A 26,442-nucleotide genomic window follows, 5' to 3' on the forward strand; every position below is an offset into this window, starting at 1 on the left:
GGTCCCCTACGGCACTGCGTAGGATCCTACGGTCTTGGCGTGCATCCGTGCGTCGCTGCGGTCCGGTCCCAGGTCGACGGGCACGTGCACCTTCCGCCGACCACTGGCGACAACATCGATGTACTGTGGAGACCTCACGCCCCACGTGTTGAGCAATTCGGCGGTACGTCCACCCGGCCTCCCGCATGCCCACTATATGCCCTCGGTCAAAGTCCGTCAACTGCACATACGGTTCACGTCCACGCTGTCGCGGCATGCTACCAGTGTTAAAGACTGCGATGGAGCTCCGTATGCCACGGCAAACTGGCTGACACTGACGGCGGCGGTGCACAAATGCTGCGCAGCTAGCGCCATTCGACGGCCAACACCGCGGTTCCTGGTGTGTCCGCTGTGCCGTGCGTGTGATCATTGCTTGTACAGCCCTCTCGCAGTGTCCGGAGCAAGTATGGTGGGTCTGACGCACCGGTGTCAATGTGTTCTTTTTTCCATTTCCAGGAGTGTATATAAACGATTTGGGAGACAGTCTGAGCAGCCGTCTTTGGTTGTTTGCAGATGACGCTGTCGTTTATCGACTAATAAAGTCATCAGAAGATCAGAGCAAACTGCAAAACGATTTAGAAGAAATATCGGAATGGTGCGAAAAGTGGCAGTTGATCTTAAATAACGAAAAGTGTGAGGTCATCCACATGAGTGCTAAAAGGAGCACATTAAACTTCGGTTACACGATAAATCAGTCTAATCTAAAAGCCATAAACTCAACTAAATACCTAGGTATTACAATTATGAACAATTTAAATTGGAAGGAACACACAGAAAATGTTGTGAGGAAGGCTACCCAAAGACTGCATTTTATTTTCAGGACGCTTAGAAAATGTAACAAACCAACTAAGGAGACTGCCTTCACTATGGTTGTCCATTCACTTTTAGAACACTGTTGCACAGTGTGGGATCTTTACCAGATAGGACTGACTGAGTACATCGAAAAAGTTCAAAGAAAGGCAACACGTTTTCTATTATCGCAAAATATGGGAGAGAGTGTCACAGAAATGATACAGGATTTGGGATGGACATCATTAAAAGAAAGGTGTTTTTCATTGCGACAGAATCTTCTCACGAAATTCCAATCACTAACTTTCTCCTCCGAATGCGAAAATATTTTGTTGAGGGAGGAACGATCACCAAGATAAAATAAGGGAAATTAGAGCTTGTACAGAAAGATATAGGTGTTCATTCTTTCCGCGTGCTATATGAGACTGGAATAATAGAGAATTGTGAAGGTGGTTCAATGAACCCGCTGCCAGGAACTTAAATGTGATTTGCAGAGTATCAATGTAAATGTGGATGTAGATGTATGTATTTAGATAACAGTTCTGCTGAAGGTGATGACACTTGTAGCAAATTACAGTGGCTGTAAACTTGACAGTAAAGCAACCATGGTTCTTGATGTTAGCCACATCTTGATATAACTCTTCTTGGCATCATAAATTTAACCAAACTGGGCCAATAACAATTCCATGGTTGATGGGCCAATTTTCATTTTATCATAGGATAATTTACATGCTCATGAACTCTTCTTGCCTTAATTTATACATCTAAATTAACCACTATATCTGACCAACGCTGTCACTTACCACTTAGTATCACAGTCAGAACTCGAATATCACTTGTCCCAGAGGAATCGAGCACCTTGCACACCAAGTCCACCTCTTCCAGTCCCACCAAACTACTTCCATAGTGATAGGGTTTTACTACTGGTTTAACATTTGGCTCCCCGGCTTATGGATCAATAAAATATACAGAGTTTTTACAAATTATTACATTCACAGAGTACTACATATAAAACCAATGGTATAGTTACAGTATAATTTCTTAAAACATAGTAGATTCCTTAAAACGCCAAAATAATCAACATTATTGTTACATATTTACACAACCAAAGATCTACACTATGCAGATACACTAGTGTACAATGTCAGCAGAGAACTTATACCGAACATACATACATGTATCGATTATTGGTGTTACGAAGGGGTCAAGTGTTTTGGATAGCCCTTGGTGCAGAGACAAATTGTATACCTGTGGGAAGAACAGGCATACTGTAGCTGTCTTCAGACAGGGTCAAAATTTAACAATACACACTTCCTCCAACCCAAGTAAACTGAGCAAATCGGTTGGTTGTTTTGCATTAGGTGGGTCTAGGGTGGGCCTAAGATGCCTTTAAAAAGGCACCATTTGTTCATAGGCAGTTCCTGAGCAAACTCCAAAAAACTATAATTTTGTAGTGCCAAAAGTACCAATTGTGGGGATGGCCACTTCTATAATTTTTATCCATGAAAAACCGTCAAAATTTTTACTGTATGTTCTTAAGATGATGATCTTAGAGAACTTCTAATTTTTTTTCGTTACAATTATCTCTTAATGAGAGTTAGACGTCCAAAGTTACCATACAAACGCAGAAAGTTGTAAAAACCGGCCTTTAGACTTTCTGTGTGGGCCTCAATTATCTAAATAACTAGCCAAAGAAAATGGCTCAACTTTTAACTGTGCATTCTTTAGACATTTATCTATGACTGACATTTTCCCGTTTTCGAAAATCTGTATCCGTTATCCAGATACACTTCAAAAACCCACTATTTTTGGCTACCAGAAGTACAAATTGTGAGGGTGGCCACTTCTTTACTTTCCATTCATAGTAAATCGTCGAAATTTTTACCATAAGTTTCTAAAATGATGTTCTCAATGAACCTTGAAACTTTTTTCGATATCGTTATCCGTTACCGAGATTCAGAGGTTCAGAGTTACTGTACTTATGCACATGAAGTATGTACATAATATCCAGTCTAAGGCTTAAATGCAGTTTTAAATAATGTAGTGAATACATAGCAAGGGTTCTGTGGCCGTCTCAATGGTTCTGACTTCAGCAAACTGTATTTTAGTCGTCATTTTTTCATCAATAAAGCTTGATGACACATGGTCTCTGTTCGTGAATAATAGATACTTCATGTCTATATAGCCTGCTGTCTTGGACTCGAAATTACTAGATGGCACCATCTGGCGGCAAAGGCACCTTACAAAAAACTATTTTGTCACACGAAATTCTATGTACTTGCAAATCAAACACCTCATTTTTTTGGTATACTGTGGATGTAGCTTAAAAATGTTGTGCTTTTATAATGAAAGTAGTGCACAGTGATCTTGCATTGGATGGGAGACAGTTTTGTGTTAACCTAATGTTATATATACTTGCTTATTGTTTATATATGGGTCAAAGTATTTAAATGTGTTTAAATATGTAAATAAACTGCCATAACTTTGCTGACCTACAGAATTCCTTTTATATAAGCAGCACCCACTGCTGTAACAAGGAAAAGAAGGGTATTAGATGAAAATGCTCCAGTCAGAACACAAAACAGACGAATATGCTCGTCTTTAAAATACTCTGACAGAAGAGTGGGGAACCAACGGCCTCAGTCCTCATTCTACCTTCCTCACCAATAATTTTGGTGTGCGAATATTTCTCACTTTTTGTGCCAAAATAGAGTAGCAAAGAAACTGTTGTGGTGGAAGATACAGCAGACAGTGCCAAGGAGAGAGGAGACAGTGATGGTGAGAGAGAGAAAGTGGCAGTGAAAGAGAAAGAAAGATGTATAAAGACAACAGCAGTGGGAGTCAGAGAAAGACAGTGATGATCAGTGAGAGAGAGTGGTAGTAAATAGGAAGAGAGTTGGATGGAAATAGTAGCAGTGGGAACAAAAGAGAGAGGAGACAGTGAAAATGAGAAGGTGAGATGAGCAGAGACCTTACATAGGCTTGAGGGGTCTGGACACCAGGTGCCCCCCTTCCCCCTTAACACATAAAAAAATGCCCACCTTGCTTCATCCCCTATACTCACATATTAAAGTACTCTGGTCAGCGGGTCAAAACCACAAGTAAACCATACCCAAGGAAAGGAGACAATGGTGGTTGAAGAGAAAGATAGGAAGCTGTAAGCAGAACAAAAGAGACAATGACCATGGGAGAGAAAAAGAATGAGACAAAGACAACAGCAGTGAGACAGAGAGACAGTGAAAATAGCAGAGAAGGAGACAAATGGTAAATAAGGGTGAGAGAAAAGGATGAAGACATTGAGAGTGGGAGAGATAGACAGGAGAAAATGCCAATGGGAGAAAAAGAAGACAGTAGCTGAGAGACATGTATAGACAGTGGCAGTGAGAGAAAAAATGGTAGGTGTGAGGGCTTCACTACACAGAGAGCCTGGAGAAAGAGATTTAGAATGTTGTGTGTTAAAAGAGTGAGAGGACATGAGTGGAAAGGAGACTATAGTGGTTGAAGAGAAAGATAGGAGGCCATAAGCAGAACAAAAGAGACATGTTTACATGTCAAAATTCTTGGTGAGGAAGGCAGAATGAGAATTGAGGCAGCTGGTTCCCCACTTACCTGACAGTGTCTTTTAAAGAGAAACTTATTCACCTTTTTTATGCTCTGGCTGGAGCGTTTATCAGATGGCGATATTATGCTTTGAAAAAACGAAAAATATGCTCTTCTAACGTTTATTTCAAGCACACGATCCATAAGTCACATAAACAGGCAAATTACTTGTGACAACTTACCACTGATATATAGTACATGTTGACCCCGAGATATTTTATCATATAAATATACCATCAAAAACTCAACATACTTTGTGTCACATGACAGAATCTTGTCTTTTAGCCAAAAACCAGCTGCTGTGTTTTGTTTTCATTCAGCAAGAATCTATTTCTTTTTAAACCAGTAAAATACTTCATCAATTGCCTTTGCAACACAAGTTTTGAGACTACCAAAGTCATTAGTACTGAGAAGAAAAGTAGTATTATCTGCATATAGCAGCGCACTGCTTTTAGTAAATGATAACATGTCACTAGTCATTCTTATGAATAAGAAAGGGCCCAGTTCAGACTCCTGTGGAGTACCTACCTTACCTTACTCTATACTGACCATTTCTTTGCAGACATAGAAAATTTGCATATGGTTCTGCGGATAAGATTTTAATAGTTTAAGGCTGCCATCTCTGAGCCACAGAAGTACATTTTTTTCTAGACATTGTGTATGCCCTACACAGTAAAAGACTTTTGCTTAGATCACAGAAAGTGACTTGAGCAAAGCCTTTGTTCTTCTCAAACACTTGAAGTAGGTATTTCACTACAGACTCTACCATATCAATATTAGACAATTTTTCCATAAGGCCAAATTGTGCTCCTGTAATTATTCCTATATTTTCTAAGTAAACATAAAACTGTTGGTAAATAAGACCTTCAAATTCTTTAGAAAAAACTGGGACTATGTAATTTGGCCCATAACTTGAAGGCGAGTCTATATCTCCCTTTTTATGTATTGTAACTGTCCAAGACACATTAAGCTCATCAGGAAAGTATTTCTCAGATACACACTTGTTTATACATCACAGGGTACAAAATAAACCGATTGCTTTCTTTAGCATGTTGCAAGATGTGTCATATATATCAATATTATCTGATGATTTCAATTGTTTTATTATTTTTAGAACGAAACTAGGTGAGACTCAGGGGAATGTAAACGCACTTGTATATGTTAATGATTTTTTTGAAAGTAACTATGGAATAGCGTTTTCTACTTCTTCGATTGATTTAATAAAATATCATTGAATTTTTGGGGACAGATGTTAATTTTTTTGTTACTCGCATTTTTGGCGGCACCATTTATCAGTTTCCAAGCAGCTTTGGCCGTACTGTCGGAATTCGCAATACTGCTGCCATTGTCTGCATTTTTGACTTCCACGATGACTTTTTATATTCATTCGTATATGCAACGTAGGCTAATCTGGCATGATCAGTCTTCAGACAGCAATGTAACTTGATGTTTCAGATTTGTCAGTTATTTAGTGTCCATGGGTTTTGTCTTTGTGGACCCCTTGTCAGTTACTTTGTTGAATATATACGTTAAATGGCTTCACGTCGTCTTACTTTCGGGACTGATGAAGGCGTAGTAGGAAAAACAGTTAATAAAGCCTTGTCATTGAGTCTCTGAATTAGTTCTTGCATACACTTTAATCTCTCTCTCATCTGCTGCCCAGTCCACATGAATACAGAATTTTACGCGTTAATAAACTACATATGTTAAAGTATCCTGCAGTAAAGAAATAGCGTAACCTTCAGTTCTCTCTAATTGAGGCTAATGTTATTGTTTTGAAAGTCATTTTCGTGTCACGTGTGAACCGAACGGTCACGAAAGTCGATAGACAGCTCTATGCGGCTTCGATACAGCAGGTGACGTTAAAATGATGTCACATCGTCGCGTATGCGTGCATACCAAAGTATTACGTAATAAAACATGAAGTTGAGGATAGAGCTGTTTAGCAACAACCTGTTTCAGCGCCGCTCTTCATCTGTTTACCCCCACCACCTCAATTTTCATAGACCGACGTTATACAAGGAAGGAGGAAAACAGAATTAAGAGTAAATGTATGAAGATCGTTTGCGCGTCATATGTCTTATCGCCGACACGAAAAGCTGTGTCGGCTTGTCATTATAATACGTTTTGCGTGTTCCTCGCTGTTCGCAGATGTTTTTGTCACGCACATGAGCTGGGCGAATTCATCGCTTTCGTAGTGCCATACTGTCAGACATCTGATTGGCACAACACCGGATGTAAAATAATGGAAATTCAGAATTGATGGCGCCTGAAAATTGTTTCTGCTCTACTTGTTGAGAAAGAAATGTGCAGAGATTCATGTCAAATTATTCATTCAATTTAAGATAATTGCACTGCACAGATATGGGAGTTCCAGATCCAGAAACTAAGTTGCACGAACTAGATGTAACGATTCGTTTGAAACTCATTGAGAAATTGTTGATTGATGACAACTGGAAGAGACTAGCGGATCTGATGCGAGTTCTTGGGTAAAGTATTAGATATTTTGAATGAAACTTTTGCATGATACTGACGTGCTTTGTTTTTAGCGTTTTATGAAATAACACATTTCATTTATTGGCCAGTAAAAATAATTTTGATTTTCTTGTATCTCGTGAGAATGCGTCTGTGGAAAATTCATTAATGATTTCGTACCAGTTACTATCTGTAAGCAACCTGTACATTTAGTGGCATAGAAACAATGTACAACAGGACATGTCACATGCAGTGTTGTTCGGTTTATTCTTTGCTCGTGCATTGTAGCTGATAATTATGTTGTGAGAGTATTAGGTTCACTATCAAATTTCATATGCAGACAAAGACAGACAGACAGACGTTCGAGCTACATTTACAGTACATTTAGAGTACCTACATGAAGGCTACAGGTGTATTAAATGATTTACAGTACATTTAGAGTACCTACATGAAGGCTGCAGGTGTATTAAATGATAACAGGATTACACTTCACTTCAACATAAATGATTGTTACATATTTTGTGTGTGCAGTGTAACATGTGACATTTACTTTCATTTTCAGTACTCATTCTGTAGACTGTACTCTACAAGAGTTACAGTTTTATGCGATTTTTAAAATGGTGGATTGCTTTTGTCCACTTAATTGAGTTACGTTGCTAGTCCCTCCCCTCCCTCCAACTGAATGCTGTGAACACTTATACTGATAATTTTTTTTAAATATCATTTGCCTTTGGTTACTTGTGTTTTTTGTTTACAGCTGCCACTCAGTTCATTTTTCAAAAATATTGTGCTGAAGTGCTTTGTTTTGGGAGGGGGCACGGAATTGAGCGTGAGGCAGTTATGCCGGATTGACTTTAGTTGAAAATGTTGGTAAAAGGTTGTCTTTTTATAGCACTTGTGCAGGACTGTAGTATAGTCAGTATAAGAAGATCCCTGGCAGCTAACAGCACTGTTTTCCAGCTTTCAGCAGTGTAGCATTAACAGCTGCAGATGGGAACAATAGTTGTTTGTATAGCTGTGAGAACATGAGTTGCTGGCATAGAGATGTTTGCAAAACAAGACGACCTGATCGATTGATTTGGGCGCCCAAAGCTCCCATGCCCAGCCCACTGCAAGTGCCATAGTTTTTCCTGCATGTAGGTAAATTATAGCTAGATTTTCACTTTGTAACAACTGTGCTAACTCAGGCACTTGTTATACTGTAAAATAGGATCATCATAATTCGTTGAAATGAAACTTTAACGACTTATGGTCTGGGTTTGTGTGATCTGATTCAAACTTAATGTTAATAAAGTCTCATAAATTTTACAGAGATATGTTAACTAGAAAGGCTTAAAACTGATGTGTGTTTTGTTGTTAAACCAGCAGTGAGCCTGTAGAAGTCATCACAGGTATGCTTAAATCAACGAGATCGGAGGTAATACTTCTGCCTAGCATCTTCATATAGTGCCAGGTGAGGACAGACAGTGGTGAGATACTGGACTCGTATTAAGGTGGTTAGCAGCTCAGATCACTGTAATTTAGGTTTTGCATCAATTTCCCTAAAACAATTGAGATGAAGCTAGAATGGTTCCTTCCTAAAGAGCACAGCCGAATTCCTTCCAAATCAGAACTTGTGCCCTCTTTAATGGATGTTTTTTTTTATTAGACTATAAAACATTTTTTTTTTTTTTTTTTGGAGAGCCACTCATTGAACTATGTTACAGCTTCAGTAGCAAGAAAGAAAAGTAGCTAAGTAATAAATTACTGTAAGTGAAAGGATGAAATAGCCTAAGTTTAATTTCTCCATAAAGAGCGAGCTTACATTATTGTAAAAAAAAAAAAAAAAAAAAAAAATGTTCTTTTATGATCTCAAAACTTCCATTCTCAATCCATTACACTTTAGTGTCTAAAGAGAAATACATAAACAGAAGGATTTTGTATGATTGCAGCAGGGAGGTTTGATAGTGTTTTAAAATCTCTTTGAACTAATCCAGTTATTTTATAGACTTTATATTCATTTTTGGTACTATGGAATCAAATTAATTAGAGAGAGAGAGAGAGGGGGGGGGGTAGTTCAAATGGTTCAAATGGCTCTGAGCACTATGGGACTTAACATCTATGGTCATCAGTCCCCTAGAGCTTAGAACTACTTACACCTAACTAACCTAATGACAGCACACAACACCCAGTCATCACGAGGCAGAGAAAATCCCTGACCCCGCTGGGAATCGAACCTGGGAACCCGGGCGTGGGAAGCGAGAACGCTACCGCACGAGGGGGGGGGGGGGCTTAGTAGTATTAGTGTTAGTCACCTGACAGTATGATCAGAAATCACCCTTCATCCTTGGAGTGAAAGGTAATCATTAGGACAGCCATAATTTTGGCACATGTTTCATGTAATATTTAATTTAGAAGTGGTAACATTTCTTATACCAGTTGTACGTATTTTCTGAAGTTCTCCAAATCGAGTAGCCCTCACTGAGAAGTTACTACTCGTTCCACATTATAAAATTACATTCTGCTGTGTTTTATTGTCAACATATGTACAATGCGGGAGGATTGTAAATCATATATTTTACTAATTAAAATAATGTACATGAGTATTCCACTATCTGTGACTTTCGATTGAAGTCAATATAGATTCACTGGTAACTGTATATTGTAGAGTTACTATTTTGTAGGGTCATTATCAAATATTTACTTCAGAATTACCCAACATAAATCCATATAGCATACTGTTAGCCATTATACTCATCATATCTGGCGAAATGATGTTTTGGAAAGAAATTTTGTATGTATGTAGAATATGAATAATAGGCCTATTTTGTTAACAGTTCTGAAAGACAGCTATTTCTGTAGAGGAATATTCTGTTTGTGATCTGTAAGAACATAGTCTTCTTAAATGTATGGATTATGTGCCTGTAAATAGATGACATGTAACCATTCATAGACTGTAAGGAGATGTAACTTTTGTACGAATAAACTTCCCATATCATTAATTTCATTGCAAGTATGATATATTGAACATGTAACTCAGTTTTGTATATAACTAAGAAAAGCACACTGTTGTTGTGCATATAATTCAATAAATTTTAAAAAGCCCTTTTGCATTCTGCATAAGAAATCATCATATTTTTCTTTGTGAGAAGTCTTTTTGTTGCCTGTTCACAATAACTATCGCATACTTTGTACCCTTTTCCACTCATTCATTACATTATTGCATAGCCTTACCACTGATACTAGTTCAGTGTCATGAATATTCATGACATATATATGCCATGAGAAGGTAAATAAATGGTAGCGATGCAACATTTGTTGTTTCTTACATTAATAAAATATGTAGTACTACATGCTACTGTGAAATTAGACCAAAAACATCAGAGCCTGAGCTTGAAAATAGGACAGGTTGTCAAAACTTACATCTGTAAGTGGAAATCAGAGAAAAAGTGCTACCACTGACAATGTTTTAAATTGATGAAATGAATTGTATCTAGTAAAATAAAGACACAATTTTTGCAAAGATGAATTTGAAATTCCTGTAATTCTTTGGAAAGTAACTATGACACTGTGGCCCCACAAATGAAGAATTTTATGAATATTCAATTTTATACAAGGATGGAATGGGTAAAAACAATCGCTAACTTTACAGGAGACACATTGAGCAGCTGTTAGTCACATAATGAAGGTGAACATCGTATCTTAGCTTCTGGGAATTCTTTTCCCAAAGAAAATGTTCAATTATTGTGTAAAACATTTAATTTTTAGTGGATATGCTACTTTTTTGGCAGAAGCCAATTTAAATGTTAGGACTGTTATCTCAGTTTGTCGTCATAGTAGAGTGCTATAGCAACAGCAAGCACATGAACTTTCATTTACGAATAAGAGCAAAAGCTGCTGTGCATCATTTACTTGGAGGGAACATTGTAATGTCTTCAGTAATGAAAGATAATGCAAGTTTTTAGTCTTGGTTTGGCGTATGTATCAGAAAGATAGACATCTAAAATAGACTGAGGGGTATTTGAAATGAGCACATTACTTGTCTTAAATGAAAGTCATAATTGTAGTGGCCAAGATCACTGCACCTCAGTGTTCTGTGGTGCCATGAGTGCTGATTTACATCACACTGTCAAAATATTTTGGAGGCAGCTGCCTGAGGTGCTGTGTTCTGCAACATCACACTCTTAGACTAAACCTTTTACCTTCCTTGATTTTAGATAATTCTTAGTATCAGGCTAATTGACTTGTCAATTCTTTTTAGGGATAATTCTACTGTAAAGTAAAACTTCTCAAAGCTGGATTCTCCGTTGATAAGCTTTTCCTTTCTGCACATGGATGAACAAAGTGTTGAGAACTCTTCTTGTAAGAGTGTGTGTCATATTTCATATGCATGTTGGCTAGATTGTAACAAGCATGGGAAATTGATTGGACAGTCTCTTATTTATGACCACTCCAACACTGATGACCCAAATATAATTTGGACACACATAATAGCACTGGAAGGACAAGCTTGTAACGTGACAGAACCAATGACTGAGCCTGTACTTTCAGTCTCTCAGCTCACTGTGCAGTAATACACTTCTGACTGCAAATCAAACATTGTGATTCACACAAGTGAAAGCCACTCTTCTTGGTGCAGATATTACAGCAGATTCCACTAAATTTACAATTGTTGTAAGCCAGCTGGACCATAAATAAGACGAAACTAATCTGTAGGGTGTCTGTGTCACAAGAACAAATCATCAGGCAGGTTTTGATGCAAGAAGACATTGGCGACAGGAGACACTTGTGGAATAAGGTTGACACTGGTAATGTGCCTGATAGTCTTCTGCATGCATTGTGATGTAGCCAGCTGCCATCTCAAGTGAAGGCTGTTACAGTGTCTCAGAACAACATGGACTTGGATACATTGGCTGATATTTAATGCAGTAATGCCCACTCAGGTAAATGCAGTGACAGCATCACGCAACAGCGTGTCACCACCTCTGGTTACACATGCTGATTAGACATTCTGGCTGCCAGGGTTCTGAGGGTACCACACAAGATCTGGAGACGAGGTGAGTAAATGTACTACACCTTGTGCCCACTGGTTGCCAGATTATGTTGCAAAGTCTATTCGTAAGTGACTGCAAGCCAGGACAAAAATGTTGTACCTATGTGTGTTTCCACACATGCAGTTACACAGTAAGTGACCAACAGCCACTTTCTAGCTGACTGCAGCAAATAATTCCTCCATACTGACGTATGGTACACTATGGATCAAGCAGGATCTCAGGCTGCAGCATGACAGCATGGAACTTTACTATTGCGGATGTGTGAGATGGAACCCCATAATAGGGGCATATTCTCTAGCATATTACAAGCTGTTGCCAGATGTGGCAAATGTGTGGCTCATTGGCAGAGCCACCAACTTAATGACTTAAGGCTTTCAACAAAATGCAGCAACACAAATGGCCAAGTTCTTACAAGCCACTATTGCCAAGTATGCAGGATTATTTGGGGGGGGGGGGGGTGGTAACAGGGTATGCCATGGCAAAGTGCATCACATTAAAACTACCAATAGCCCACCGGTATCCTGTTGACTCCAATGATTAGTCCTGGACCAGCTAGCCATAGCAAAAGTGGAAATTGACAATATGCTGTGGAAACATGTTAAATGCCCGTCGAGTAGTTCCTGCTTGTCCCCACCTGACTTATTACCTATGAACTGTGGCCCATGGCATCTGTGCAGGGATTATCAATGGCAAAAGTGTACTAAACTGATACCTCATACCCTTGTTATGAGACTATAATTACTTGTTAAGTCATGCAACCTTATTCAGCATCCAAAATTTTACCAATATCTACACTCAGACCCCAGTAGCAGAAGCAGACATACCAAAGATGGCCATAATCACCGCATTTGGTCTATCCGAGAGTCATTTCCTGACTTTTGGCCTCCAAAATGCTGCACAAACTTGGCAAAAGTTTATAGGCTCCATATTACAAGGTATTCCCTTTTGCTTTACATATCTGTGTGATATTCTGTTTTTTCAGCCTTGCCAGAAAAACATCAGCAGAATCTAGCTGAGGTGTCTGAATGGTTATAGTAGTAGTACAGCATGGTTTTGAATACCACCAATGCATTTTTGGTCAGAGACGATTAACTTCCTGGGGCATAAGATCTAATCATCAGGTTCAGTACCTTTACCTGAGAAAGTTGAAACATCTTGCAAATCACGTAACCAAGAGCCTTTAAAGAATTGTGTCGTACCCCCAGTGTGCTTAATTTATGTTGCTGATACCTGCCACTTGTGGCCAGGTACCTCGATCAGAGGCCAATGTAACCTACTGACAGTGATCAACAGCTTCATCCACTGGCTGGAAGCATTGCCAATAGGTAACATTTCAGCAGAGACTTTAGCTTACACTTTTGTTGCCACCTAGATATCGCATTTCGGCTGTCCTCTACAAGTCACGATGGACTGCAGACGCCAATGTGAGTCGGACCTGTTCACCCAGCTTAAAGTCTGTGGTGCAGTATACCATAACACAAGTTACCCCCCAGCCAGTAGCTGGATGATAGAACACTGGCATAATTCTCTCAAGGGAGCCCTCATATGCCACGATACAGATTGGACCGCAGCTCTGTGAATACTTTTATTAGCCTGAGGAATAGCTACAACTCAGATTTAGACTGTGACTGCTGGATTCGTATACGGCGAAACATTATACGTACCAGGAGAGTTTGTAGACGCACATTCCCTACAGCTGCCTGACCATAACAACTGTGACTTTATTACTCAACTTAGGGAAAATATTTCTCGCATTCGTCCCCAACAAGCATCAATACACAGTACAATTTCCAGCTATGTACATTAGGTCCTAGACAAGTGCACACACATCATGATTTACAACAATGGCATGAAGCCTTCACTGCAACCATCGTACAAGGGCCCACACAGTCATATGATGGAAAGTGCACCCTATCAAGGTACTTGTTAACAACAAGCCCTCTACAATCTCTCTTGACCGGGTGAAGCCCGTATATGTTTTTCAAGAAGAGCTACCTACTGCTGTACCATGATGCCGACCTACTACAGCACCAACATTAGCATCAACAGCACTTCCAGCACCTTCACCACAGACAGACAGACTGACCTCTAGGATGTACAACAAGATCAGGTCGATGTGTCCACTTTCCGGCGCACTTCTTAGGCAACACTCTGCCTCCCTTGAGGGGGCTGATGTAGCAGCCAGGACTTTTCCACAGTCACATCATGCTTACTCTTACAATGGACCTTCCTTGATAATAAAAAGTTCTCAGTAGCAGGCTAACTGCCTTGTCAATTCTTTTTAGGGATAATCCTGCTGTAAAGTAAAACTTCTCAAAGCTGTATTATCTGTCGACAACATTTTCGTTCCTGTACATGGGTGAATAAAGTATTAAGAATTGTTCTTGTATGAGAGTGTAATATTATATATCCCACCCAGCTAGATTGCAGCACACATGGTATATTGATTGGATGGCCTCTCATTCATGGCCACTCCAAAATGATATTAGAAAGACTGTTAATATCCAAATGTAAAACAACTTCTTAATTAAGGTTGTAGCCAAGGTTATATCCAGTGTAAGTTAAGCAATGCAATGGAGACTAGAGTCTATGTGCTGACTAAAATTAGTAATATGATACCCCCTAATTATGTTTATAGATGGTGCACAATATTCCTCTTTTCTGTTACACACACGAATAATCTCCCCCTCCCTCTTCTCTTGCATTGGACACTACCTTTGCACTATCCTTGAATAAACACACAAATTTAACACTTCACAGTAATAATATAAATTCCAGGATGAAAGCAATAAACAAAAACTAAGGAACGTAATCACTCACGTGCAGCTGATTTGTGGATAGTGCATGAACATCGACTTTACTAGATTTTGAGATATTGCTCTTTTTGTGTTTCAAGTACACATCCTGCCATACAGTCCCCAACCTATATTAAGTATTCATTCAGTTGCAGGAAAGTGTTTACCTGACCCCATTTTTGTTTAAAGATTATACCTTGATGACTGCACAATATAAGTAGTTACCTGAGATTAAAAGAAGGGTAAAATTGTACTTGTTAGCTTAAAATTGTTAAAACCTGCAGATTATCAGTATGGTTGGTGGGCTGTACAATAAGTGTTTTTCTGTGTGTCTATTCTGGTTTTACCATAAGTATATTGTGGTACTTTTGCAGAAAATAACACTAACCCCATTTAAACTTCTTGTTACATACTCACGGCTTAGAACAGAAATGCTGCAGAAAGAAGACTTATGTGATATGCTGACAGTTTCTTTTTTAAGTAACATAGAGAAATTAGGGAACTTTATTCAGGTCTCGTAAGTCTGATAGAGACACAAACAAGTGATCATGTCAGTACATCAACATCACTTGCACAGAAGCAATTAATTTGTTAAGAAAGGTAGGTTCTTGGTATTGAGAGCCAAAATAAAAGCCGTTCTCCTCATTAAGGGACTGAATTGATGTGATGTGTTTTATAGTAGTAACATACACGCACATGTCAAAGTGCACACAGTATGAAAAGAAATTTAGGGAGTATAATGAGAAAATTACATAAGGCTGAGGTAAAGATAGTCTCAACCTGAAGGAGACAATCATCCTGTAAAGATAACTGAAATGAGTGAACCATGAATCTTGGCATTGGGGGAGTCAGAAAATGGGATGGGGGCAGAAACAGGGGACTAGGAAGGGATCAAACATAGCCCAAGGACAGAAATTAGTGGACACTCATAACTGTGGGGCACAGGGTATTGTGTATGAAGTTGATCACATTTGTATGTTCTTCAACTAGATTGTGAACTAGCTGTGATGAATGTGGTCTGGTACTGATACACAGCTGATTTGTAACCAAGTCTACATAAAAACTTGTGCTGTGATTGCAATAAATTGTATACTTACATCTTGACATTCCTATCTCATTAGAGGTGGCTGTCTTATTTAACTCTCTAGCTATAGTAGTTGCCTTTTTTTCTTGTTGTATTTTTTTTTTAAATACAGTACTACTTCTTTTTTAGATTTATCATAAAACCTTTATCTCTTGTGTTTCTGTATTTTTTAATTTTTATAGATGAGATGTGTGAAGCAAAAAATAGCAGAGGTGACTGTTAACTCATGAAAGATAAGGGAAGGAGAGTCTAGGAATAAAAGTGTAGAGGATATAGAGGACGGACACACAAAAATATAAAAAGCAGCTAACAACATAGGGAAAGACACAAGTAAAAAAAACATTAGAAATTGCATACTATATATGAAGTTTGATAAAAAATTGGTTAGGGAAAAGTGGACAGAGGTGTTCCTCAAAGGAAGAACAAAAGAAAAGAAGAACAAGAAATAGAGAGAGGAAATGGAAAAAGACTTGCATATTAACAGGACTGATTGGAGCTCTAAGACACTGATTGGGATGGAAAATTCATATTACTCCTATTGTAAAGCATGCATTAAGTTTAAGAGTGTGGTGTTCAAAGTCATGTGATGTGTCTCCTATATAATCCAGTGGGTAGTTGCATATCCCTCCCATGTCCTCATCCTCATGCTGTTAGCCATGTGTCATTTTTATTACCCTGTCGTGTTGATTTTATACCATCCACTGACTATTTCATTCAGCATTCTTCTAGGTGTTCATTCTCTTTCACGTCAACATTCCATTTCCACCTACTGTTTTCAGAATTTCTGACTTTTTACCTGTCCCCCCCTCCCTCCCTCTGTACCATAACAGGCACTAATGGTCATGTTACCTTGCACACATGTCAAAGTCAACAATGATAGTTTTAAGCCCTCAAGTTTAAAAGTATCCTTTCTTCACAGATTTTATTTTTTTATTTCCATCTTATCAGGTGTTGTTGTTTCCCATTCAGTTTTTGAACAGCAAAATTTCCACTAACCATTTCCTTTCCATTTTGTTATTTGAAAGAACTACTGACTTGAATTCCTTCTACATTCACCCGTGCATGTCATTTTATGGCAATCTTAACAACTAGATGCCTTTTCTATCTCAATTTCATTAAGATGTACACCTATTCTTATTCTGCACTTGAGCTGATAAAAAATAATATTGTTTTCATCCAGTTAACTCAATAAACGTTCTGAGAGTGGGAACTGAAAGTTAAAATCTGTTTTGCAAGTCACCACAATGAATTGATGAAGGCGTGTATCACAGTACTTCATTTATTACTGAGTACTATTAGCTGGTTTTCATTTAATACCAGCTCAGCATTAAAGTCATTTAAATATTAGAGCAGTATCAGATTTTTGAGGTGAAATAAGAAACCACCGGATCATTAAATAAAATTTCTTTTTTCAGACATGACACAGTTGAAAGACTTCAGTGCTTTAAAAATCCAGCTGAACGATTGATTGAGGAACTTGCAGCTCGGATGTGTCCAGTAAATATACTTGCCTTTGCACTAAAGACGCAGGAACTATTTGATGCACTTGCATTATTTGTAGAAAGAGGTATGTTCATACTGACATTCTTTATGTTAAATGAATGACAGTAGCGAATTAGATATAATTATTTCTTAAATTTAAGTGTAACAGTTAAGACTGAAATGACAAGTTATACAATTGCCAAGACCCTATGTTCACCAAAACCAAAAGCTAAGAGAGATCTCATAACAATACAAAAATGAATACACTGTAGCAAATGCCAGAATGAAAGATTTGTTCTTCAGGAATAATACAGATGAAAAGAGAGAAGGAAATCCATTTAAGAGGACCATAGAATAAGCGCAGCAGAAATTAAGATGTGGGACATACACTGATCAGCCAGAACATTATGACCACCTGTAGTAGCTGGTATGTCCACCTTTGGCACAGGTAACAGTGGTGATGCTTCATAGTATGGAAGCAATGAGGCTGTGGTAGGTCGCTAAAGGGAGTTGACACCACACCTGCATACATAAGTCACCTAATTCCTGTAAATTCTGGGGAGGAGGGCAATGAGCTCTGACACCGTGTTCAGTGATATTCCAGATGTGTTTGATCAGGTTCAGAACTGGCGAGTTGGGAGGAGGATTGGGGGGGGGGGGGGGGGGAGGCAGTACATCAGTTGTAACTCACCACTGTCTTCCTCGAACCACCTCAACATACTCCTGGCCTTGTGACATGCCACATTTTCTTGTTGCAAAATGCAAATGCTGTCGGGAAACATGATCAACATGAAGGGGTGTACATGGCGTGCAACAAGTTTACAATACTCCTTGGCTATCATGGTACCTTGCATGATCTCCACTGGCCCCATGGATGCCCACATGAATATTTCCCAGAGCATAATGAAGCAGCCGTCAGCTTTTCTGCATCCTGCAGTATAGGTTTCAAGGAGCTGTTTCCCTGGAAGAGGATGGATTCACACCCTTCCATCAGCATGATGAGAGTATCGGAATTCATCAGACATTGCAATGCTTTGCCACTGTACCAATGTCTGGTCCTGATGGTCATGTTGCTATTTCAGCAGTAGTTGCTGATGTCATTGTGTTAACATTGACACATACATGGGTCGACGGCTGCGGAGGCCTACCGTTAGGAGTGTTCAGTGCACTGCATATTCAGACACACTTGTACTCTACTCAGCATTAAAGTCTGGTGTTAGTTCTGTTCTGGCGTAACATAAAGTGCTGGTGCAATGGTCAAGGACAGAAGAGCAGAGAGGGCTGTGAGATGACATCAACCAATAGAACGCTGACAGACCTCTCTCTAGGACGACACCGAGACAGGAGTGGCATCTAGACCAAGAGAATATAAGTGCCATCACCTCCTGGTCGCGGCACAGTTGCAGTCTAGGCAGTCTACAAGATTGACAGCAGCGACTTAGGAGATGTATTTCTCGTCTTTGATGTATTTCTCGTCTTGTGTTATGGATTGTATATACTGAAGAGATTGCTTATGTTTCATGTCACCTTTTGCTTGCGACATCTCATTGTACATTCCTCAAAATTAAGTATTGTTAATTATCTTACTGTAAAAAAATCTCATTAATTAGATTTGCATGAATTTTTGTGTAGCGATCCGAGAAAGCAGGTTTCCTAGGCACCCTTTATCAGGTGAGTGGGCAGAACACTAGAAATTCAACGACAATTCACTGCCTGTCCTGTTTCACCAGTCTGCCTAGCCTATGGCACCCAACATCTGTAGTGAGGGGTGGCTGCCCAACCCCACAATATCTGGACGCAGTTTCACCTTGGTTTTGCCACATGTTGAAGATACTCACCACAGCACTCCTTGAACACCCAACAAGTTGTGCAGTTTCCAAAGTGCTCATGCCTAGCCTCCGGGCAATCACAATCTGCTCAGATAGATCTCACACCTTCCCCATCCTACACATGGACAGCACACTCACTGACACTACATGCACTGTGTGTGTGTGTGTGTGTGTGTGTGTGTGTGTGTAGCAGTCACACCTGGATGGGTTTATATCGATGGTAGGTTGGTGCTCATAATGTTCTGGTTGATCAGTGTATATCAGATGCATTGTGTAGAGCAAAATCAGAGCCTGGGAAGCACATTAAAGTGTACATAGATTTAAAACCAAAAATACTGGCCTTTTTTGTGAAATATTGGTATTTGTATGATTTTGGAGCCATTCATGGGCCAAGAACCACCAAAAATTTTGAATTCACAAAACCCCAAAAATAGATTACTGACATCCTGTATCTTATAGTGGCCAAAGGATTTGATTTTCTACTTCTAAAATACTTGTGTCTGAAGGGGTTCAAGATTGTTTACAAACAACTTATTTCCCTATTCTTCTTAGTTTCTGGAGTATTTGGTTGGTCAGATTTTTCCTCAGAGTCCTCATTGTTCTGGTTTAGGTTCAGATTCTAATGGCCACAGAATGTCTTTGTATTCCTCTTTGAAGTAGATCCTTGTATTTTTAAAAACATAATCTTTTTGTTGTCTTGTCATCCCTGCTGGAATTACTGCGTCAGGAAACCCATTGTCTTTGGGGAAGAAGTGGTGCACAAATTCATTTCCATCCATGTACAGTTTGCAGTGTACATTACCTTTCTAGTCAATGTTGAGCTGGAAGTGGTTATATTTAGTTGTGTCAATTACTGTGTTAGCATTACTATTCTCCAAGAAATTTAGCCAGTCATATGTATTCACAGCAACTTCGACCTTTTTTATTCCAAAGCAACAGCAGAATTAAAATGTGCTTTAGGTGTAGATTTCTCAATGAAGTTATCAAATTCTTGTATGGAAGAGACATAAGTGATCCTAAACCTTTTCTTTAAAAGTCTAAATGCCAAATCACATGTAAGTTTCTTGTGGCCTGCAGGCACGGATGACAAGAAATTCTCTTATTTTTGTTACTACTGATTCTCCAGGCGAGATACCCTAATAAGATTCATTCTGGTTCTGTCCTATACAATTGTCAGCATGAATGGAGATTGTGTCTTCTCCATGACTATAGATTTTGTAATAATTGTGGAAAAGACTAACAGTAGTGGTGAATCCCATTGCTGTTCCTACACATTCTGGGAGTGATAGTTTACTTGTTTGTTCACTCTCACACATAACCTAGAATATGCCAGTTCTGAGTGGGATCAGAAAATAAACAGGCCCCAGCCGTAACATATTACTAGGTATGTGGATCTGCAGAGCATCAAAACTGTAATGTACACAAGGTTTTTTACTATCTTCGGAATTTACCTTAGTCTTTGTGATTGTTCCCTTATAAAACTCCCTTTCTTTTGCAGTAAGTTGTATATGGGATCTCATTTTTTCAGTATTTCCCATTTTAATTTCTTCCAGCTGTAAATCCATTGCAGTTCCAGATCTGAAATGCCTTATTATCGCGTAAAGGTAGAAGTTTTAAATTTGCATTATATCCGTTGTACTTCTTCCTGGTAATAGTATGGCATGTTATTCTGCATAATTGTATAAAAATCTTAAACAAATTCTGAATCAGATAAAGAAACCACATTCTTATGAAGTTTTCTTCTTGCATTACCATGTGGTTTGTAAGATAATCCTGTATCACAGTTTGTTTTTGTTCGGTGTTTTAATATTTTATTTTAATACTGTGGGCAAACATGTAAGTATTTTGTAAACACACTGACCTGTTACTAACTGTTTGGTTCATGGTTGTTTTTTCTTAGTCTGTACATTGTGTTTACAAGCTGTCAAAGAAGAATTTGAAGTTACACACCGCACTTATGAGACTAACACTCCTGGAAGAAAGGATATTGCGGAGACATGCCCCTGAAAGGTGAAGGTCCTGAGTTAGAGTCTCGGCCCGGCACACAGTTTTACTCTGTCAAGAAGGTTCATATTAATGCCCACACCGCTGCAGAGTGAAAACTTCTCTCTGGAAACATCCCCTAGCCTGTGACTAAGCCATGCCTCTGCAGTTCCCTTTCTTCCAGGAGTGCTAGTCTTGCAAATTTTGCAGCAGAACTGCTCAGAAGTTTGGGAGGTAGGACATGAGGTACTGGCAGAAATAAAGCTGTGAGGACAGGTCATGAGTCATGTTTGAGTATCTCAGTTGATGAAGCACTTGCCTCCGAAAGGCAAAGGTCCTTTGTTTGGGTCTCAACTAACACAAAATTTTAATCTGTTAAGGAGCTTCATATCAAATGAGTCAGTTAAATCTATGCAGTCATCAGTTATGACCAGTTCAAAGTTCTTTCATACGGAAGTGTTACATGCTGTTCAGGCAAAATACATTTCACTCCTTGTGTAGTACAAGGAAAGATGATTGTGACAGAATAATATTAAGTAGGGAGTAATAGTATTATGAAAAGGAAAGTTGCTACTCACCATACAGCGTAGATGCTGAGTTGCAGTTAGGCACAACAAAAAGGCTGTCACAAGTTAACTTTCAGCCAGTATGGCCTTGGTCAAAAATAGATGACAGACACTCATGCCCAGTCACACAAACCCAACTCTCTCTCTCTCTCTCTCTCTCTCTCTCTCTCTCTCTCTCTCTCCCTCTCCCTCTCCCTCTCTCACACACACACAGTTGCCAGATACTGCAGTTGTGTGTGTGTGTGTGTGTGTGTGTGTGTGTGTGTGTGTGTGTGTGGTCTAGTTTTGACCAAGGCCATACTGGTCGAAAGCTATTTTGTAACAGTCTTTTTGTTAAGCCTATCTGCAACTCTGCATCTCCGCTATATGAGGAGTAGCAACTTTCATTTTCATAATATTGTCACATTCCATCCTGGATTTTCTATTGTTTAAGTAGAGAGTAAGTCGCAGAACATATACTGTGGGTGAGTGTTTGTTTTCGTATGTGCAGACATTAAATGGGAGGTGTGATGAGAAGTAAATAACTTCACCTTCTGTGGGCAGGGCCTTTTACATTTTAGTGTCACAGCTTGGCTGTGGCTTGACCATCAAAGAGCAACCACACTCTCCAAGAGTGAAAATGAAAGACAAGATGGTTTTGTGACAAATAAAATATATCATAATCTGGGATGTCAAGTTGAGTCTCTGAGGTGTATATCGTACAAAAAGTTGTGTTCTACTCTAATTCATGAGTCACTCCAATGATCTGTACACCCATTCAAGGAAATATAAATGTTTGTAAAAGGAAAGTAGTGGACATGCTTTTTTTTGTGATGTGTGTAGAAGATATCTTCTTTTGCTCCAACAACAGTTGCAGAACGTGAAGGAGCCAAGCCTGTCCTCCGCTACACACAAGATTTCAGAGGCACTGATTAGCGGAACCTTTACTTCAAGAGAATCATCTACAGCAGCCGGATAATAAGTAAATAAATATATAAATAAATGTAGTCAGTCAGATATTAACGTCGGTTGACAGATCTCATGAAGTGCTCTGCCTCAGCTTCAACTACAAGGAGCAAGCCAGCAGCTACATAAAACTCTAATACAACAAGAAAAATGCTTCAACACCATCATTCTCAAATATTGCTTGCTCATTATTACCATGTCATTGTATTTCAGTAATAACATTATCAATAATATTCTCATTGTTGCCACAGGCTTCATCAAAATTTGGAATGTCTTGTAATAAATAAATATTGGAGACGTCAACTGACTCTTTAGGCAGAGGTTCCAGTTCATCACCACTTGATTCATCACTACTTGGTGTTCTTTCAAAAAAATAATCTTGAAATACTTGATAGTCTTCATCACACAAACTGCAGCCAACACTAGTATTATTTAGTGTCTTCACAATCTTATCTTCCCTCAGTTTACACTTTAAACTGATCAAATTGTAATATGTCTTTGGTGCTACAGTAAAGTCAGCTGTTGTTTTAGGGCTGTCAGGCAGCAGCTCACTGTTTTGTGGTTAGTGTTGCTGACATTTGGTCATGGGGCCCTGGGTTCAATTCCCAGACAGGTCAGGGATTTTGTGTGTTCGGGACTGGGTGTGTGTGTGTTGTCATCATTATCATCATCATCATCATCAACTTGCAAGTTGCCATAATGGCATCAAGTGAACATCCCATATGAGGTTTCCCAGCCAATAATGTCATATGCACATTCTATTGCAACTGCTAAGTGCAAATGGCAACATCCATAGGCTTTTATGTCTCATATAAAAAGGGGTCACTTGTCATATTTGGAATTATTGTAATCACACAACATTCTTCTTTTGTGCAAAGCTAACCTGGTATTCTTAAAACACCTCAGAAATTTAAGAGATGCTGTTTTGTGAAGCACTGCAAAACAGCTGTGAGCTTCAGAAAAGGAGCCTCTTATCAGGCCAATGTCATCTTACCATAATGGCAAGAGGTCTGTTTCCAGAAGACTGACATGGATTGCTTTTAATGATATTATTGATTCCTGCTGGAGAGACCGACAACTTTCAAATTCCTTTAATATATAAAAAAAGATGTTTTAGACACTATTGAACATTTTTTTCTTGCACTGAAAATTTTACTTCTTTGACAGGAGGTCCTTTTAACACATTCCATTTCACAGATTCATTGTAATTAGAGTTGTGTATCAGCTGTAAAAGCAAGTAAATGTTATAAAACAGTTCCTATCTATATACTCCAAGCACGCTGGTATTAAGGAGGTATGCACAACAAATATACTGAAGGAATAACCAGGACATCTGCTGTTGCATTTTAGGGTAAATTTCACAAAAGCTGTTGCATTTTATGATCGTTCCTTTGTGCTAACGAGGAAGCAGAGAGCTCATACAAATGTATATGTGCAACTTACTTTTTTCAACCACGCATATGTTCAAGCTTTCTACCCTGTGCATTAGATCTTCATAGTAGATGAAACCAGTTTATTTATTATTTTCATATATCAGAATTATTGTATTGTGTGGGTCAGGGAACAAACTGGATGGAAGAGGCTTAAATATGTCTGCAATAATAATAATAATAATAATAAATAGCAGTGATTGTGACATGTAAGCAGGTGAATGGATAGTAGAGGAATGAGGAAATTCTGAATTAGATTCTAAAATATAAGAAAAGATCAAGATGTAATGAAAGGTGGGTGATCACATTAGGATTACATTACATGGAATTTGATTTAATCTCCTTCAAAGTATTGTCCTTGGCTAGCAGAGCTCTTACCCCAACGTTGAATCTGTTACTGGGAGCATTTCCCGAAGGCTTCTTCAAAAGGGTGTTCAGCTGCTCTGTCATGGCCCTCTCAATGTCAGGAATGATGTCAAAATGTTTTCCTTTAAGGAAGGTTTTAATTTTTGGGAAGAACCAGAAGTTGCACTTTGCTGAGTCTGGTGACTATTATGGATCTGGGTTTCTTCTGTTTTTTGAAGTTAATTCACATCTCGAATGCTGCTCATCTTCTACTGACTCATTTCTGCTTTTAGTCTTTAGAGTTACAGCATTATTGCCATTTACCAAATTCAGGAGGAAGGTACAGTGCACACTTCATTGACAGTCTCTCTTCGCAAGAAATTTTGTATTGGAACACTGTCCTTGCCAGTAGCTATTCGGTATGTCTGCTGGATGAATTTGACAATTTTAAATGTGATAATAAGCACACTAAACAAAAAATTTGTTATCTTTAGGATACATCCCACTAATACCATGTAACACTACCTGCAGCCTTTATAATCTGCATCCATACTCTGGAAACCACCACAAAGCGCATGGAAGAGGCTATGTCACTTTGTACCAGTTATTAGGGTTCTTTCTTTTCCATTCACATATGGAGCATGGGAAGGCCGATTGTTTGAATGCCTCTGTGTGTACTGTAATTGTTCTATTCTTATCTTCACAATCCCTATGTGAGTAATAAGTAGGAGGTTGTAGTATATTCCCAGTTCATTTAAATCCAGTTCTTGAAACTTTGTTAGTAGACTTTCTCGGGATAGTTTATAGAGTATGCCAGTTCAGTTTCTTTAGCATCACTGTCCCACGGGTCAGACAAACCTGTGACCATTCATGCTGCCCTTCTCTGTATACATTCAATATCCACTGTTATTCCTATTCGGTATGGGTCCTACACACTTGAGCAGTATTCTAGAATGGTCGCAAAGTGATTTGTGAGCAATCCCTTTTGTAGACTGACTGCACTTCCCCAGTATTGTACCAATAAACCAAAGACTACCACCTGCCTTACTCACAACTTAGCCTATGTGATCATTCCATTTGATATCCCTACAAAGTATTACACCCAGGTATTGTTATGAGTTGGCCGATTCCAACTGTGACTCATTGATATTATAGTAATAGGATACTATGTTTTTTCATTCCATGAAGTTCACAATTTAATATTTCTAAACATTTAAAACAAGTTGCCAGTCTTTGCACCATTTTGAAATCTTATCAAGATCTGTTTGTATATTTATGGAGCTTGTTTCAGACTGTACTTCATTATACATAACTGCATCTGCAAAAAGTCTGAAGTTGTTATTAATATTTTCTGCTACATTATTAATGTACAACATGACAGCAAGGGTCCCAACACACTTCCCACAGGGCACACCCAGAAGTTGCTTATACATCTGAAGATGACTCTCCATCCAAGATTGTTGTGTCATCAGCTACTGTGGGAGTCAGCATTGACACAAACAACAAAGGAGAGAAGTCGTGAGGGCCAGTGGCAGGAATCCAAAATGATATGTACATAACACTTGCAGATTAATGGAACACTTTATTTCTAAAAAGGAAAGAAACATAACTTAGCCTCTCATTATGAGGTGGTTTGATGTGCTTCCAGTGCCTCCAACATGCAGTTACTTTTACACACTATTACTTGCCACAGAGATCGATGACCACGCTGTTTGGTCTCTTCCCCCAAACAACCCCAACTTGTCACAGAATGTAGGCTACGGATCATCTTCCTATAATGCAGTATTGATGCTCTCAAAGTCTGAGTCTGCGACCGAACTGGCACTGGATATGTGGCGCTACCTGATCTTTCCATTGGTGCACAGGTCACCACCTTCTTAATGCTGTTTTGCTGCACTGTAGCGGTTGGTGTACAGTTGATGCTTTAGCACTGCATACTCCTCTTTCCCCAAAACAACTGGGGATCTGTAGAGGAATTTTGCAATCAACAAGCACAAATCTGTTTCTGATGGCAGCACAGCAACCAAGCAGGACCTTGAATCAAATA

The 26,442-nt window shown here is 38.9% G+C and overlaps 1 protein-coding gene across 4 annotated transcripts in view; it reads left to right on the forward strand.

Moving 5' to 3' along the window:
• Positions 1-6,334: 6,334 nt before the first annotated feature.
• LOC126260895 (mucosa-associated lymphoid tissue lymphoma translocation protein 1 homolog) overlaps positions 6,335-26,442 on the forward strand; it is a 143,689-nt gene continuing 123,581 nt past the window's right edge. Inside the window, exons 1-3 of one of the 4 annotated variants that reach the window (XM_049958346.1) lie at positions 6,335-6,479; positions 6,580-6,917; positions 17,231-17,382. In XM_049958346.1, the coding sequence (XP_049814303.1) occupies positions 6,793-6,917; positions 17,231-17,382 (277 nt within the window). In that variant the 5' untranslated portion in view covers positions 6,335-6,479; positions 6,580-6,792. Of the gene's footprint in view, positions 6,918-17,230; positions 17,383-26,442 lie in introns of all 4 variants that reach the window. The other 3 variants (XM_049958345.1, XR_007546658.1, XM_049958347.1) reach the window with 3 other exon arrangements.

Source organism: Schistocerca nitens, chromosome 5, assembly GCF_023898315.1.
Source record: "Schistocerca nitens isolate TAMUIC-IGC-003100 chromosome 5, iqSchNite1.1, whole genome shotgun sequence".
In the NCBI taxonomy this organism is placed as follows: domain Eukaryota; kingdom Metazoa; phylum Arthropoda; class Insecta; order Orthoptera; family Acrididae; genus Schistocerca; species Schistocerca nitens.